The 17,964-nt window shown below is 47.0% G+C and overlaps 1 protein-coding gene across 4 annotated transcripts in view; it reads left to right on the top strand.

Annotated features, from left to right (window-relative positions):
• Positions 1–17,964, top strand: part of EXTL3 (exostosin like glycosyltransferase 3) — a 144,071-nt gene that overhangs the window by 91,307 nt on the left and 34,800 nt on the right. For all 4 annotated transcript variants that reach the window (XM_061426805.1, XM_061426807.1, XM_061426804.1 and 1 more), the window contains exons 3-4: positions 396–3,023; positions 15,268–15,395. In XM_061426805.1, coding sequence (XP_061282789.1) covers positions 876–3,023; positions 15,268–15,395 — 2,276 coding nt within the window. In that variant the 5' untranslated portion in view covers positions 396–875. The remainder of the gene's footprint in view (positions 1–395; positions 3,024–15,267; positions 15,396–17,964) is intronic.

Raw genomic sequence — 17,964 nt, 5'->3', positions numbered from 1 at the left:
TGTCAGTAATGAACATAGATAGGAGGGTGTTTCTCTGTCTCACCACGATGCCTAAGTCTCAAATAACAAATTGTTATGAACATTTTTGCCCTTTGTTGAATGTAGCTGCTAATCATTTTGTACGGCTCTAATTGGAAGAAAGTGGGTGTGTCTGAAACTGCTTTTGGACACTTACCTAATCCATCTCTTACTATTAATAACTCCAAGTACAATATCCATGCCAAAAAATAAAACCTGTATTGGATTTAAAATATTCTTCGAGGCACACACCAGTGATCCAATCCATTGTTCTGTCTTACAAGATTTAGGCATTTTCCAAAAAGTTTCAGAAGTGGGGAAGCAAGATTGTTGAGCATAAGGTCATCAAGACTGACACACTTCTCTTTCTTTTGCAGGCCTGAATATTGGCAGTGACACTTAAGAGGCTGGCATTTATTTCTGTCCTAACCAGCTACCTTATAGCTGTGAAAAGTAACTATGCGTATGTGTTGGTCAGCGAAACCAAGGAACAAGAGCTATGGCGGTTGAGGAGGTCTGTCTGATTCCGGGGTGCTTTTCCCTGGCTCCACCATCAGGGACCTTCGCCCTCCCACCTCAGCAACCATGTGGTACCCTCTGGCTTTTGACAGAGATTAAGGACATGTTCTTTGGCCTACAGCTAGAACTCAGAATCTGCTGGAGTAGGGTCAGAGACCATTTCAGTCACAGCTGAGGAAGATGAAATTTCCATTCTACTTGGTGCCTTGTCCAGGGAGCACACTAACTCTTGGGAAAGCGTGTTGAGTGAGAAGAGGCTGAGCCTGGCCCACTAGAAACCCGTGGTTATGGCGAGTGAGCCAACGTGACCAGCGGAGGCAAGAGCCGCAGAGGGACTCATGACGGGCTATACCATGTTGCGGAATGGGGGCGCGGGGAACGGAGGTCAAACCTGCATGCTGCGCTGGTCCAACCGCATTCGGCTCACGTGGCTCAGCTTCACGCTGTTCATCATCCTGGTGTTCTTCCCCCTCATCGCTCACTATTATCTCACCACCCTGGACGAGGCAGATGAGGCGGGCAAGCGCATCTTCGGCCCGCGGGCCGGCAGCGAACTCTGCGAGGTGAAGCACGTGTTGGACCTGTGCCGCATCCGCGAGTCCGTGAGCGAGGAGCTCCTGCAGCTGGAAGCCAAGCGGCAGGAGCTGAACAGTGAAATCGCCAAGCTGAACCTGAAGATTGAGGCCTGCAAGAAGAGCATCGAGAATGCCAAGCAGGACCTGCTTCAGCTCAAGAACGTCATCAGCCAGACAGAGCATTCCTACAAGGAGCTGATGGCGCAGAACCAGCCCAAGCTCTCCCTGCCTATCCGCCTGCTCCCGGAGAAGGACGATGCCGGCCTCCCGCCCCCCAAGGCCCAGCGGGGCTGCCGGCTGCACAATTGCTTCGATTATTCCCGGTGCCCTCTGACCTCTGGTTTCCCCGTCTATGTTTATGACAGTGACCAGTTCGCCTTTGGCAGCTACCTGGATCCCTTGGTCAAGCAGGCTTTCCAGGCCACGGCCCGAGCCAACGTTTATGTCACCGACAATGCGGACATCGCCTGCCTTTATGTGATCCTAGTAGGGGAGATGCAGGAGCCCGCCGTGCTGCGGCCCGCCGACCTGGAGAAGCAGCTGTTGTCCCTCCCGCACTGGCGCACGGACGGCCACAACCACGTCATCATCAGCCTGTCTCGGAAGTCGGACACCCAGAACTTACTGTACAACGTCAGCACCGGCCGGGCCATGGTGGCCCAGTCCACCTTCTATGCGGCCCAGTACCGGCCTGGCTTTGACTTGGTGGTGTCGCCCCTAGTCCACGCCATGTCGGAGCCCAACTTCATGGAAATCCCACCACAGGTGCCGGTGAAGCGGAAATACCTCTTCACCTTCCAGGGCGAGAAGATAGAGTCGCTGAGATCCAGCCTTCAGGAGGCCCGCTCCTTTGAGGAGGAGATGGAGGGGGACCCCCCGGCCGACTACGACGATCGGATCATCGCCACCCTCAAGGCCGTCCAAGACAGCAAGCTCGATCAGGTCCTGGTGGAATTCACCTGTAAGAGCCAGCCGAGAGCCAGCCTGCCGACTGAGTGGGCGCTGTGCGGCGAGCGGGAGGACCGCCTGGAGCTCCTGAAGCTCTCCACCTTTGCCCTCATCATCACGCCGGGGGACCCGCGCCTGCTTGTGTCCTCAGGGTGTGCTACCCGGCTCTTCGAGGCCCTGGAGGTCGGGGCTGTCCCGGTGGTGCTGGGGGAGCACGTGCAGCTCCCCTACCAGGACGTGCTGCAGTGGAGCGAGGCGGCGCTGGTGGTGCCCAAGCCGCGGGTCACTGAGGTCCACTTCCTGCTGCGGAGCCTCTCGGACAGCGACCTGCTGGCCATGCGGCGCCAGGGCCGCTTCCTCTGGGAGACCTACTTCTCCACCACAGACAGTATCTTCAGCACCGTGCTGGCCGTGATCCGGACGCGCATCCAGATCCCAGCCGCTCCCATCCGGGAGGAGGCCGCGGCCGAGATCCCGCACCGCTCGGGCAAGGCGGCCGGCACCGACCCCAACATGGCGGACACCGGGGACCTGGACCTGGGTCCGGTGGAGACCGAGCCGCCCTACGCCTCGCCCAAGTACCTCCGCAACTTTACCCTCACCGTCACCGACCTCTACCGCAGCTGGAACTCCGCCCCGGGGCCTTTCCATCTCTTCCCCCACACGCCCTTTGACCCCGTGCTGCCCTCGGAGGCCAAGTTCCTGGGCTCAGGGACCGGATTCCGGCCCATTGGTGGCGGGGCCGGGGGCTCCGGCAAGGAGTTTCAGGCTGCGCTGGGCGGCAACGTCCCTCGGGAGCAGTTCACGGTGGTAATGTTGACTTACGAGCGGGAGGAGGTGCTCATGAACTCCTTAGAGAGGCTGAACGGCCTCCCTTACCTGAACAAGGTCGTGGTGGTGTGGAATTCTCCCAAGCTGCCGTCAGAGGACCTGGTGTGGCCTGACATTGGGGTCCCCATCATGGTAATGATAGAGCCACGAGCGGTTTCTTTACCGCGCCAGAGGCTAGTTCATTCTTGATGCTCTCTTTCCTGTAAAGATGCTGTGTGTGTTTTTTTTTTAACCTATTCAGATTCTTACCCTTGCTTCTGTTTGAGTTCTTTCAGGTCTTGCCAGTTCTCTGCTGCTCACTTCCAAAGGCCCCTAAGACGTTCCCATAGGGAGACTGATACTGGCCCTGTGAAGGTTTACAAAACCCTGTCATTGACCTCGTAGACATCTTCTCTGTCCTTACAAAGGGGCTGACGATGAGAATGATGATGAAAAGCTGACGTTTATTTAAGAAGCACTCATAATTTTAGAGTTTATAGAGCTTACAGTAACAGTTATGAGCTAGTATGATTTCTTAACTGAGGCTTAGACATGTTAAGTATTTTGCCCAGGGTCACGATTAGCATTTGTGGAGGAGCTGAGCTTTTAGTGTGTCTGATTCCAGGAGCTGTGGTTTTAATCATCTCCCAAAGGGTTTAGGAAGGAGACCTGTTCCATTTCACAGGACTGTCTTCCTCTGGGAGACTGGTGTCAGGGTTTGGTATTTTGGGAGTTGGAGACCTTGGACCTTTTCTGTAGTTTCATTCTCATAAAACTCTTCTCTGTTATGGTTAGGATGATGTATTCTACAGGAAAAGTAATAGCCAAATATGCAGGATAGAGCTTTAGTTCTGAGTACTTTGTTTATCCACCTTCTGTTGTAAGTTTGTCCATCTAGAAGGAGATTACCCATTTCTCTTACATGTGAGGCCTAAGAACAGATGTCAAGCCACATGGCAACACTTTACCATGCAGCACAGGTACTTTCCAGAAAAGGCAGCAAAGAGGGGCCAAAGTCTGATAAGCCATCACTGCTAGACGCTTGCTTAAGAAAATTAGTCGTTTTTAGCAAGAATTTGCCTTGAAAGGGAACGTTTAGGCTAGACCAGTTTTTAAAATATTTATTTCATTGAGGAGCTAATTCACATGAAATATTTTCTAATCAGCATTATGGTAAATGGGAAAGTATGAGTTTTGGCACAGTAGAGACCTAGGATTAAATAGTCATTTTGTGATCTTTGATAAGTTAATTAACTCCTTTGACTTCAGGATTAAAGAGGGATCTAAGATAATACAGGGCTTCCCTGATAGCTCATTGGTAAAGAATCCACCTGCAGTGTCGGAGACCTGGGTTCGATCCCTGGGTTCGGAAGATCCCCCGGAGAAGGGAAAGGCTACCCATGCATTCTGGCCTGGAGAATTCCATGGGCTGTATAGTCCATGGCGTCTCAAAGAGTCTGACATGACTGAGCCACTTTTTCTTTCACTGAGATAATACAAGTAGTCAGTTAAGTCGCTCAGTCATGTCAGACTTTTTGTGACCCCATGGACTGCAGCACACCAGGCCTCCCTGTCGCTCACCAACTCCTGGAGTTTCCTCAAACTCATGTCCATTGAGTCGGTGATGCCACCCAACCATCTCATCCTCTGTCGTCCTGTTCTCCTCCCGCCTTCAATCCTTCCCAGCATCAGGGTCTTTTCCACTGAGGCAGTTCTTCACATCAGGTGGCCAAAGTATTGGAGGTTCGGCTTTAGCATCAGTCCTTCCAATGAATATTCAGGACCGATTTCCTTTAGGAGGGACTTGTTGGATCTCCTTGCAGTCCAAGGGACTCTCAGGAGTCTTCTCCAACACCACAGTTCAAGAGCATCAATTCTTTGGCGTTCCACTTTCTTTATAGTCCAACTATCACATCCATACATGACTACTGGAAAAACCATAGCTTTGACTAGATGGACCTTTGTTGGCAAAGTAATGTCTCTGCTTTTTAATATACTGGAAAAGTGCCCAATAATTATTTGATTCCTATTTATTCCTTCATGTCAAAGGAGATGGAAGTCAGCATGGATGTTCTGCTTATGTTAAGGACTCACTTCACTGATAAACCTCCTTGTACCCACGACTTAATTTCCCTTGTGTCTTAACTGTTACTACCTTTCTTCTCTTGTACAAATCTTTGTTTTCTTTTTTTTTTACAAATGCCGCTACTTTCTTCCTACTGCTGCTAATCTTTTCTTGTATTTTATTTAATTGAATTTATAATCAGAGACTCTTCAAAGACTGTAGGGTGCTGCAAACTTTTGACCCCAGAATTTATTTTGTATATTAAGAAAGCTTTGTAGACAGGGAGATTTCTCTCTAGACTTCTTCCCAAATACGTTTCACTTTTTTTCTTTCCTAGTTACAACTTTTTGAATGTCATCAAAATTAAAAAAAAAAAAAAATCGTTCTGTGAAAGGTCGATGCTCCTCATTAGCAAAGCAGCCTGTGTTTTCCATTTTGCTGAGTTTTCTGTAAATTTGTTAGGGACGTGGAGAAGCTGATGCCGCCACGGTTAACAGTGTCTGAAGTGCAGCAGAGTGCTTGCCACAATGAGTCCTTCCTTTTAACTCTGGTGGGAGATAAATCGTTCTCTTTGATTACTGAGCCACTCATTGCAGCAATACCATGCTTAGTCAGAAAGGGCCAGAAACTCTCCAGGCTGGGGGCAGCTCTGAATAGCTTGTCCGTATTAGTGGTACACATTTTTTTTTTTTTTTGTCTTTCTCCCTAATTCCTGTGAAAAAAGAAGAAACTCTTTCAAGCTGGAAAATTTCACCCCATTCTCTAAATATTTGGACTGCTTTCTATTCAGTATGTAGGAGAGGCAGGGTTTTTGGGCAGCAGTTGAGCTGCCACCCTCTGGGGCACAGAGCTGTCACGGTGGGCTGAGAGGGAGGGTGGCCCTCCGCGGTGGGAAGTGGTAGTGTTAGGAGCCGTCTGAGAGTGGGTTTTCCGCCGAGGATGCAGATGTGACCTCTTTGTTCATTTTGTTATAGTTAACAGTAGATCTCTATAAGATGACCGGGCAGTCTTTCAGGTTCCATTCCTTCAGGGAAGATGATTTGAGCTAAAAGAAGCAACCCAGGAGCCTACCTGCCACTTCAGAAAATGTTGGGCAGTCTGTGGGTGTCTTCTGCTCAGGGTGCCATCGTAGCAGCGGGCACAAATGCTGTCTGTCTGTGGGCTGTGAAGTCTGTTGAGCCCTCGGTGTTCAAGTAGAGAGCAGGGTTGTCTCAGGCGTACCTACTGGGGCCTGTGGTGAAATCCCTCTCTCTTTTCCATTACTTACCAAGCAAGGGGGAAGCTACTCTGGGTCTGGCAGAGAGTAAGTGTGATTTTCACTGCCACCCTCCTGCCCAGCATGCTTTATGTAAAGAGAGTTTCAGTTGAGATCAGGTAGGGCCTGTTCGAATTGACAGTGCTGCCCACAGGGAGGTGGGGTCTCTCACCGGGATGGTAGGGATGGCTGCACCAGAGGTATCTTTCTGTCTCTTACTTGTTTGTGAGCAGTTGAATCGGGTTCCTTAGCTCCTTGAGTGGAATGTCATGAATGTTTAATGGAAGTCAAATGGAGGGTGGCGTTGGGCCAGGGGATTTGAAGGCCTGCCTTTTGAAAAGCTCCCTTCTAGGGGGGAAGTCAGCACTTTCATGCATCTTAAAGATTTTCCACTGTTTCCTGGCTGCCGTTGTTTGTAGTGATAGTCAGTGATTTCTCAAATATTTATTTCCCCATAGGTAGTGTGTTATTTTTCTCTGGCCACTTTGAAGACTTTTTCTATACACGTGGTTTCCAGCAGTTTGACTGTGATGCGCCTCTGCGTGGTTTTCTTTGATCTGTGTTCTGATTGGGCTTCACTTAGTCTCTTAAGGGCTTATCCCAGGTGGCTTAGTGATAAAGAACCCGCCTGCCAGTGCAGGAGATGTGGGTTCGATGCCTGGGTGGGGAAGATCCCCTGGAGAAGGAAATGGCAACTCACTCCAGTATTCTTGTCTGGGAAATCTCATGAACAGATGAGCCTGGTGGGCTACAGTCCATGGAGTCACAAAGAGTGGGACAACACTTAGCAACTAAACAACAAGGCTCTTAAATCTAGTAATTTATGTATTTTAAAATTATATTTGGGGAATTTTTTATTCAATATTTGTTCAGGTATTTTTTTCCTCTTTGGGGACTTCATTCTGTGTATACTAGGCATTAAAAAATATATTTTACAATTTTATTTGTCCATTATACTATACTAGGCATTTTGATACTGTCTTGCAGTTTTCGGCAGCTCTCTTCATTGTTTAAAAATCATTTTTTATCTTTGATAATTTCTGTTGATATGTCGTCACATTTGCTGACTTTGGTGTCTACACTGTTCTTCATTGAGTCAGTTTTATATTTCAGATACTGTGTTTTCCAGTTTAAGAATTTCCACGTTTTTAAAAATAATAGTTTCTGTTTCTCTCCTGAGATTTCCTGTTTCGTTTTTTCCCATTCTGAATACACCTCGTTTAAAAACTTATTTTATTTATTTGGCTGCATTGAGTCTTCGTTGCAGCACGTGGAGTCTTCATTGGTTCACGTGGGATCTTTCATTGCTGTGCATGGACTCACTAGTTGTGGCACAGGGGCTCTGGAGCGTGAGGGCTCAGTAGTTAAGCACACGGGCTTTCTTGCTCCTTGCCGTGTGGAATCTTAGTTCTCTGATCAGGGATCAAACCCACGTCCCTTGCATTGGAAGGCAGATTCTTAACCGCTGGACCACCTAGGAAGTCCCTACTTCACTTCAATGAGTGCAGTTATGTTAGCTGCTTTAACCTCTTGGTCTGCTAATTCCAGCATATGGGTTGAGTATTCATTGTAATTGGGGGTCATATTCTTCTGGTTAGTCTGGTTCTTTGTACAGCAAACAGTTTTGTATTAAATTGTGAATGTCGCGAAGACTGTGGATTTTGTTTTATTTCTCTGAAAAGTGTTGAGCTTTTAGTTTTAGCGGGAAGTTAATTTGGTTGGACAGCAAGTTCTCTTGGGTGGCAACACAAATGTTAGTTCAGCCTTTTTATCTGTAGCTGGTCTGCTTGTGAACAGCAGAAAGAATGCATGGTTCTGGGGTGACCTGGAGACTGGGAGCTTTATACACAGAACTTGGAGCTCTCCTGTCTGGTTCTCTCTCTGCTGCAACTCCTTTCTTCCAGGGGTGGTGGTTGCCCCAGGCTCTTTCCTCTTATTCCTCAGGCCAGAACAGCTGGGTGCTGTATGCAAGTTTAAGCTAACCTTGGTACCAGCTCTGGTCTACCCTCAAGGGGAAAGCGGCGGTGATTCTCCCCATGTCAGTAATTCCTTCCTAAATTTTGGCTCCCCTTCATAATGTGTCGCCTTCTGCTCAGTCTGGTGTCTTTAGGTAATGCTCTTTTGGTATTTTTGTCCAGAGTTAATGTTGCCGTCAGTAGGAGGCTGCGTCTGGGTGGGCAGGAGCCTCCAGCTGGTCTCTGATACACAGCCCCACCCAAAATATTGGTTCAGGTTACTGGTTTATTCTGACCAATTAACACATCTTTTTCACTCTGCTTTACATTTTGGAAAATAGTATATAGGGTGGCCTTGTTGGAGCATCCTGTGGAAACAAGAACATCAAACTCGGTCCTTTTGCAGTTTTACAAAGGGGACTTTGCTGTTCACCGTGTAGTCTTGCCCACTCAAAACACTGTCCATCTCTAGGCTGTGAACTCGCTTGTTTGTAGGTCCCTGACAGCCGAGGCCCTCAATCCTTAATTTTTAGTTCTGTTCTCTATAAAGAGTACAGCTCCTTTAAATAGGGTGCCTAGGAGGACTTTTTTGAAGAGGTGACATTTGAGCAGAAGCCTGAGGGAAGTGGGAGAATGGACCATGTAAATTCTGGGGGGATGTACAGAGAACAGGAAGTGCAGGAAGCTTGTTGTGCTCAGGCCATGGCAGGGGGACCCTGTGTACCCTGGGTGGAATGATCCAGAGTAGAGCTTGAGAGGAGGTTGGAGGAGACAGAGGCGGCACATGTAGGCCATGGTGAGGACTGAAGGTTTTATTCTCAGTGTGTGAGGGTGCAAGGGGAGGGTTTTGAGCAGAGAGAAATATGATACTGTGGGATGATGGGGGAAAGAGCAGACAGAGTTGAAAGGCTATTGCAGGAGCCCAGGTGAGGGGTGCTGGTGGCCTGGATGGGGCAGTCATGGTGGAGATGGTGATTCAGAGAGAAGTGTATCATACTGCTGTGGGAGTCTCCAGGGTCTCTGGAGATGAGGCCAGAACGCGCTGTGTTGCCCAAGAGAAGATTGTGGAGATATGAGGTGGTTTTTCAGCCCTTTTCCCCTCTCTCCCAGTCCTTGATACTAGAATTGAACAAGGCAGGTTCTGTCTGGGGAACTTAATGTCATGCCAGGGTGGTTATTTTAGTCCTGTTGCCCCAGGAGTCTGCTGAGGAAGGTTGGAGGAGAAACCGGCTGTGTTGTTAACTCAAGAGTCGTTACAGTTCAGGCTTGGGCCTCTGCCAGCTGGGCCGTTAAAGGCTTCATTTCTTGCTGGCTAGCCCGCCAGGCTCCTCTGTCCATGGGGTTTTTCCCAGCAAGAATACTGGAGTGGGTTGCCGTTTCCTCCTCCTGGGAATCTTCCTGACCTGGGGTTGAATCTGTGTCTCCTGCATTGCTGGCTGATTCTTTACCACTGAGCCACTGGGGAGGCCCTCAGATACTGAGTTATTTGCTACTAATTCGGAAAAGACTTATGATAGCTAATTAAATACTTACTAAGTGAATTGATACTTGGCTAATTAACGTGAATTTTCGGATTCTACCTGGGTTTAGAAACCAAATGGTTAGTTAACATATTGGCAGAAAGGATTCTATTTAAGTAGTAGTTCTTTTATCATTCATAAAGTCCAGAATTCCTCAGAACCCAGGTTGAATGTTAACTGAGGATACTGATTGTTTTCCGTATGTTTTGTACGACATGTACAGCTCATGCATTTGCATACACTGGGGGTCTAGGTTCTGCCTGTTGCCCTATTCTTTTGTGGTGAGAAGAGGGGCGCCTTCATGAATGAAGGTGAACAGAGGACTAGGGGCCATCATCTGAGTACTGTATGTGAAACAGGAAAAAGAGTGTTAGTGAGCACTGCTCCTGACCTTGACTGTTGTAGGTTGATGGATTTTTTTTTTTTTTACTCTAGAAAACTAGATTAGATACTAAGAGGTTTCAGTATAATCAGTGTTTATAGTTGACATATAAACTTTTCAAGTCTTTATTCCATATTCTGAAAATATGGATGGGACTGGACTAAGTTAGGTCCTATTTCCTGTTTGTTTATTCATTTGTAAAGCACTTGTTGAACACCTTCTGTATGGCAGGCACTGTGCTCTGTACATTCTGGTCAGTGTCATACCGGTAGTTAAATCAATAGCTTGAAGGTCAGTCTTCATGCTCACAAGTCACTAAGCTGTAGTCATAAGGCATGAAAAAAATAGCCAGTGTTGAGGGAGCGAGGAGGAGCATTGTTTTAATTTGAAAGAAAACAACATCAACAGAAGTGAGAATATTTCCTAATCATGACATCTTCTGGTTGACTCATTTCTTTCACGTTTGATCTGCCCTTTGTCAGATCCTTAGAGGCCCATGCTGTTCTGCATGTTTGCGTTACAGATATTTAAATCTCTTTGTCCTTCTGATTTTGGTGCCAGAATGGATAATGGTTGATTCGCTGAGCTTTTGTCTAGCCATTAAGCACTACAGCTCTGAAGCAAAACTGATAGAAGAAAGCTTTTCCTAAAAGAAAATTTTAATTTATTTATTTGGCCGCGCTGGGTCTCAGGTGTGCCATGTGGGACCGTAAGTTGCGGCATATGGGGTCTGGGATTGAACCCAGGCCCCCTGCATTGGGAGCTTGAAGTCTTGGCCACTGGACCACCAGGGAAGTCCCAAAGAAAGCTTTTACTTCGCCCACCCTTCCCTCACCCTTTGATTTTAGTTTGTATTTGCGAACTTTGTAAAGGCAGAAATCCTTTTGGTTATGAGAAAGAGGTGACGTGCTTACATTACGAATTACACGTATTCAGAGTTGGCTTTGCTCTCTCCTGGTGGTTGATTCTGAAAATGGCGCAGTGACATTTGGGCTGGATAGTTCTGTGTTGTGGGGAGCAGCCCTGTGCAGTGTGGGATTGCAGCATCCCTGGCCTCTGCCCACTAAGTGCAAGCAACCCGCTGGCCACCCAGTGGTGACAACCAAAAATGTGCACAGACATTGTCAAGTGTCCCCTGAGGGTCACAATCACTCCTAGCTGAGAATCCTTAAAGCAGACCTGCTGACCGGAGTTTTTCGTGGGTTAACCACAAGTGGGCTGCAGCCATACTTGACTCTGTGTTTCTCTGAATCCTGGAAAGCTTCTCTTTTATTCCGATTCAGTTCCCTTACCCTGAAGATCTTGCTGTCGTCCAGCCCCGAGGAGTAATGCCAGGATGAGCTGAGACAGAACATGTGCTATATTCCTGAATCCAGAGGACTTGTTCTTAATGGACATGCTTCTTAATGAACTTTGATAAACTTGCTAAAAAACTGAATGTGAAATCTAGGCCAACACACACTTGATATGAGACCTTCCGCTCTGTCTCGGTTTTCCACAGGACAGGCAGGTCCTCTTGATTGGATTCACTTTGTAATGAGACCAAAAGTCTGGCTGTGTTCTAGGTATCAGAGCATGATGGTGTTAGTTTTTATTGTTGTTTCTGAATTTTAGATGAAGGAGTTGACTGTAGCGTTGTCAAGTGTGGCTGGTAAGTAGCTCCCGTTTTTCGCACAACATGGTGCTGTGCTGACTCCGCGCAGAGGCTGCCTACTCAGGTTCATGCATGTAGTAAGTGGTAGAATTGAAATCTGAACTCAGGTCTTTCTGGTTGACTCCAAAGCCATGCTTTCCCTTCTGTCCCAGCGCCTCTCAAAGTGCGGCGTGCCTAGGACTCACTCTGGAGATATTAAAACGCAGGTCCTGGCTAGGTAGGTTTAGGACGGCTGGCAATTCTGCCTTTCTAATGGAATCCCGGGTGACGCCCATGTTGCTGACTTTGGGATCACACTTTGAGTACTAGAGCTCTGTGCTGTGTTCCTGGATTTTTTTTGCTTTTCCTTTTCTTTTTGGTTCTGCTGAGTCTTTGTTGCTGCTTGTGGGCTTTCTATAGTTACAGTGAGTGGGGGCTACTCTTCCTTGCAATGTGAGAGCTTCTCATGGAGGCTTATCTTGTAGAGCACAGACCCCAGGGGCACGGGCTTCACTAGTTGCGGCTTGCAGGCTCTAGAACGCAGGCTCAGCCGTTGTAGCGTATGGGCTTAGTTGCTCTGTGGCACGTGGGGTCTTCCCAGACAAGACCGGGTCAAACCCACGTTCCCTGCGTCGGCAGGTGGATTCTTATCTACTGCGCCACCAGGGAAGCCCCTGAATTGTTAATTGTGGTATAGATAATCCTCTTGGTGATTGACCCACAAAATTGGTAACCTACAGTTGAGCATTCAGTAACCGGATGTTTTACTGAATGTTTTCTTCGTTTTAAGCGATGTGTATTCCCTGGTAGGGTTGAGGGAAAGCTCTGTCCACTGAACAGGCAGCATTGCCGTTCTGTGTTGAGTGAATGCTGGGTGCACTTGGAAAGTAACGGGAAAGATCCCAGGGTAGTTTGTGGGGGCAGGCATTACAGTGTGCAACTGCCGAGGTCCACTGACCCAGGGTGGACGTTATTTTACATTTCCACATGTCTGAAATTGGGTGTGTGTCTTAAGCCACAGATGGCATTTTACCGGCACTGGATGCTGGCAGTTGACTTCTGCTACCGTGACCGGCGTCCTACTCCCTGGGGGTTGAGCTGGGCAACCCGCACAGCGAGCAGCTGGCCACCTCCCCTGCGCATCCCTCTCTCTTTCCTGACCCGGCCTTCAGTGCCTTTGTTCTGTCACTGCTGAACCCAAGCTTGGGAGGTCCAGGCCATAAGCGTGGAGATTTTTTCTTGTTCAAAAGTACTGCAGGGCAAGATGGATTTCTGTGTCTTTTGCTTTGCCCCTGATGTCTGCTGTTGGTAGCAGCAAATCTGTTACCAATTTCCCCTTGTTCTTACTTGGTAGGGACTCCTCCAGGACTGAGTCGAAATTTTAAAAAGCTCTTACTAGAGTAAACATTCTAAATGGTGAACTATTTTTTCGTATTTTTCTTATTTGGCGGCATTTTTATTTCTTGAATAGTACACAAATTAGTAATGCATTTTTCATAGGGCCTATAGCTAGATGAGACTTACAGGTTTAACCTAAGTTTCCCAGAAGAAGACTGATTTGGAGTAGGGAGGCGTGAGTTAGGAGTCTAGCTCTGTGAGGGGCCTGTTGTCCACGTGCAAAGTAAAAGTTGACGGAATGATCTCCGAGGCCCTTCTGGCTCTGAACTAATTGGATTCTAAGTGTGCTGGAATGAATGAATTGAAATGTGAGGTCTCTGCTTTAAGAACATAGAAGAAGTGATTATTAGTACTTTTGACAAGATTGGTGAGCAAGGAGACATCTGAGCCGGGTGTTCAGGGGGAGAATAGTTGTGGTGGAGGAATAGGAGAGAGAGAGGATTTTAAGCTGAAGAGACGGTGCTCACAAGGTCCTGGGAGAACCTTTAAAACCATTCACACGGACTTCCCCGGTGGTCCAGTGGCTGAGATTCTGTGCTCCCAGTGCAGGGGCCATGGGTTCAGTTCCTGGTCGGGGAACTGAGATCCCACGTGCTGCGCGATGTGACCAACCAATGAACAAAAACACTCAGCTTTTAGACCCTGGATAAAATTATATTCATCACGTCACGTAGAGGTGAGCCTCAGTACAGGTGTCCCATTGCAAGAAGGATGTCCCTTCCCAACTGTCTAAAAAGATGATTACTCAAGACGTTCTCTTTGTTTCTGGCTTTTGAGAATAAAATGATTCCTCACTAGTTAGTCAATACTTAATGGGTATAGAAACCATAAAATTAAAGGAGCTATCAGAGTACTCGAGTCTGTCCATCCTTGTTTGAGTTTCAGAGTCAAAGTGAATACTAAAGCTACCACCTAGTAGTAGCTACTATCTGAGGCACACTTGAAAGAAAAAAAGTGAAAGTGAAGTCTCTCGGTCGTATCTGACTCTTTGTGACCCCATGAACTGTAGCCCACCAAGCTCCTCTGTCCATGGGATTTTCCAGGCAAGAATACTGGAGTGGGTTGCCATTTCCTTCTCCAGGAGATCTTCCCTACCCAGGGATTGAACCTGGGTCTCCTGCATTGTAGACAGACGTATTATTGTCTCAGCCACCAGGGAAGTCCACTAGGGAAGCCTCCCAGGGAGGCACATTTAAATAATTTTAAAAGTTATAATGCAGTTCTTACGATCGAGCACTGCATCTTTGTTTCGGGAAGAAATAACAGCTTTGCATATGTCAGTCACTTGGGATAAGATTCTTTGAATTCGGAATTTCTTTGGGCACAGAAGCTCTTAGTTTTACTGAGTCAGGTGCCCCTTGAGAGAAAAAGCTCTTGTAAGTGTAGTCGGTGTTGCAGGTAGCAGTTGCAGAAGCAGAGTAATTAACCTCAATTGGACGGGCTCGCCTTAGTTGTTTCAGATGGAAAAGAAAGGCCTTTAAATCGGGACTTAGAAAGGACACAGACTCCAGGGAGTTCTGAGTTGGGTTTCCAGGGGATTCCGGAGCTGAGGATCGTAACCTCAGTTCTGCTCTGCCGCTTTGTGTTCTCTTGGGAAAGTTATTGTTAATATCCCTAAACCGTGTCTGTTGCATACTTAAAATAATCCTCAGCTTTAGCTTGTTTCCCAGGAAAATTAGTTAGCAAATGAATAAAGCTTCCAATGGGAAATCTTTATAAATTTGCCGAATTATAAGGTAGTTTTTGTTCCTGTAAGACGTGTGCTCGATTGTACAGTTTGGCTTTGTTGTTGTTATTCAGTCTCTAAATTGTGGGCAACTCTTTGGGACCCCGTGAACCACAGCACGCCAGGCTCCGTCTCTTCAGTATCTCTCAGAGTTTGCTCAAATTCGTGTTAACTGAATCAGTGATGCTGTATCCAGCCATCTCATCCTCTGTTGCCCCCTTCTCCTCCTGCCTTCAACCTTTCCAGCATCAGGATCTTTTCCAATGAGTCGGTTCTTCACATCAGGTGGCCAAAGGATTGGACCTTCAGCATCAGTCCTTCCAATGAATATTGGAACAAGAGGCTCTTTAGTTCTTCTTCACTTATGCATATTTAGCCACAATCTCCTTTGACCTAAAGACAGCCCTCTTTTGTATTCTGCATTACAGCATTGATCATCAGTGTTTTTCCTTTCTCTTTACAGGTGGTTCGTACTGAGAAGAACAGTCTGAACAACCGATTCCTGCCGTGGAATGAAATCGAGACAGAGGCCATCCTGTCTATTGATGATGACGCTCACCTCCGCCATGATGAAATCATGTTTGGGTTTCGGTGAGGAGCTGATTTTTAATCAAGAAACGCTTTTGTTGGCAAGTGACAGGAAACTAACTCAAAGGCTGGATGAGGCAGCCAAATGAGTTTCATAGCTGGTAGTAACTGAGACATCTTGTGTGCTAAGTCGCTTCAGCTGTGTCTGACTCTGTGCCACCCCAGGGACCATAGCCCACCAGGCTCCTCTGTCCATGGGATTGTCCAGGCAAGAATAGTGGAGTGGGTTGCCATGCCCTTCTCCAGGGGATCTTCTCGACCTAGGGATTGAACCCTCATCTCTTACGTATCCTGCATTGGCAGGAGGGTTCTTTACCACTAGCGCCACCTGGGAAGCCCCAGGACCTAAATATCTCACTTTGAAGGAACAGTACAGATAAGAGAACAGAGTAGATCAGGGCCACTCAGAGTGTCCAGTCCTGGCGCTGACTCATGGACAGTTTATTTCCTGTCCAAAGTGAGGTAAGTACAGAAATTGAGGGTAGACATTTAGAAGCCTTTAAATAACTTGACATTTACCATGACATCCAAGTGTGAACGCTTTTCTTGTAATTCATTTTTGAGTAACATCTATTGAGTATAATTCATACGTCCTACAGTTCACTCATTTAAGGGTCCCATTCAGTGGCTTCTAGTGTATTTACAAGGTTGTGCAACTGTCACCGTAATCTGCTTTAGAAATCTTCATCGCCATCAGAAGAAAGCTTGTACCCATTAGCAGTCATTCTCTGTTTTTCTCCGACTCCTCTAAAGCATTGGCAACCATTAATGTACTTAGTTTCTCTGTAAGTTTATCTGTTACAGACGTCCCATATACATGGTACCGTGTAACATGTGCTCCTTGGTAACTGGTTTCTTTCACTTAACGGTGCTTTCGGTGTTCGTCTGTCTAGTGGCATCTGTCAGCACTTCATTCTGTACGGACGTGCACCTTTTGTTGACTCCCAGGCGGCTCAGTGGTAGAGAATGTGCTTGCCAATGCGGGAGACGTGGATTCGACCCCTGGGTTAAAGTTCCCTGGAGAAAGAAATAGGAACCCACTCCAGTATTCTTGCCTGGGAAATCCCATGGACACAGGAGCTGGCAGGCTGCGTCCGTGGGGTCGCAGAGAGTTGGACACGACTGAGCACGCACGCACACATTTTATTTGTCCATTTTTGGACACTTGGGTCATTTCTGCTTCTTTGCTATTGTGAATACTGCTATGAACATTAATGTACATGCTTTTTTATATGACTATTTATAGATACATACTTGGTTTAACATTTTGAAGAACTCCCAGCCTGTTTTCCAGAGTAGCTGCACCATTTTATATTGTACCAGCAGCGAATGAGGGTTCTGATTTCTCTGTGTCTTTGTCGACACTTGATCTTTTCTGTAATTATAGCCCTCCTACTGGGTGCAAAGTGGTATTTCAGTGTAGTTTTGATTTGCATTTCCCTAATGACTTAGGATATTGCTCATCTTTTCATGTGTTTAGGAATAAACTTATATATCTTCTTTGAAGAGATGTCTATTTAGATACTTTGCTGTTTGTTATTTGGGTTGTCTGTTTTGTTTTTTTTTTAATAGCCAGTTAACATTGTGGTAGTTTCAGGTGAACAGCAGAGGGACTCAGCCATGTATCTATGTGTATCCATTCTTCCGGAGAAGGCAGTGGCACCCCGCTCCAGTACTCTTGCCTGGAAAATCCCATGGACGGAGGAGCCTGGTTAGGCTGCAGTCCATGGTATCGCTAGAGTCAGACACGACTGAGCAACTTCACCTTCACTTTTCACTTTCATGCACTGGAGAAGGAAATGGCAACCCACTCCAGTGTTCTTGCCTGGAGAATCCCAGGGACGGGGGAGCCTGGTGGGCTGCCGTCTATGGGGTCGTACAGAGATGGACACGACTGAAGCGACTTAGCAATCCATTCTTCCCCAGACCACCCCCTCCCCCCGCCCCCCCGCAATCCAGGCTAGCACATAACATCGAGCAGAGGTCCCTGCTATACAGTAGGTCTTTGTTGGGTTTCTGTTTTAAATATAGCAGTGTGTACATGACTGGTTTGTCTTTTTATTTTTGAGTTGTCAGAGTTCTTTGTATATTCTAGGTACAAGTCCCTTATCAGGGATAATGATCTGTAATTTTTTCCTCTTATGCTGTGGGTTGTCTTTTCACATTCTTGATGGTGTCCTTCAAAGCACAAACTTTTCGTTTTAATGAAGTCCAGTTTGTCTAGGTTTCCATTGGTTACTTGTCCTTTTGGTGTTATATTTAAGAAAACATGCAATTCATTTTTCTTGTGTTGTTACAAAAGCATGACCAAGCCCAGGGAAAATTACTTCTTTGCCACGTAGTCTGAGAAACACTGGAGTAGATCTCTTTGGGGATCTCATTCAAACGAAGTGTAGATTCCGGGACAAAAACGCTTTTCTCTGTGCTTTTGTTTCGGGCCCTGAGAGCCTGGCCGACCCCTAGCTTCCGGGCTTCAGCTTAGGTGGTAAGTGCAGACGCTTGGATGGAAGCGCAGCAGCTTTACTGCTCTATTTTCTTAGTTCCGTGTGTAGTCACCTGGCACATTTCTGAC

Source organism: Bos javanicus, chromosome 8 (genome assembly GCF_032452875.1).
Source record: "Bos javanicus breed banteng chromosome 8, ARS-OSU_banteng_1.0, whole genome shotgun sequence".
NCBI classification, from domain to species: domain Eukaryota; kingdom Metazoa; phylum Chordata; class Mammalia; order Artiodactyla; family Bovidae; genus Bos; species Bos javanicus.
The sequence above is the reverse complement of the archived record's forward strand: the minus strand, read 5'-3'. Positions and strand labels throughout refer to the sequence as shown.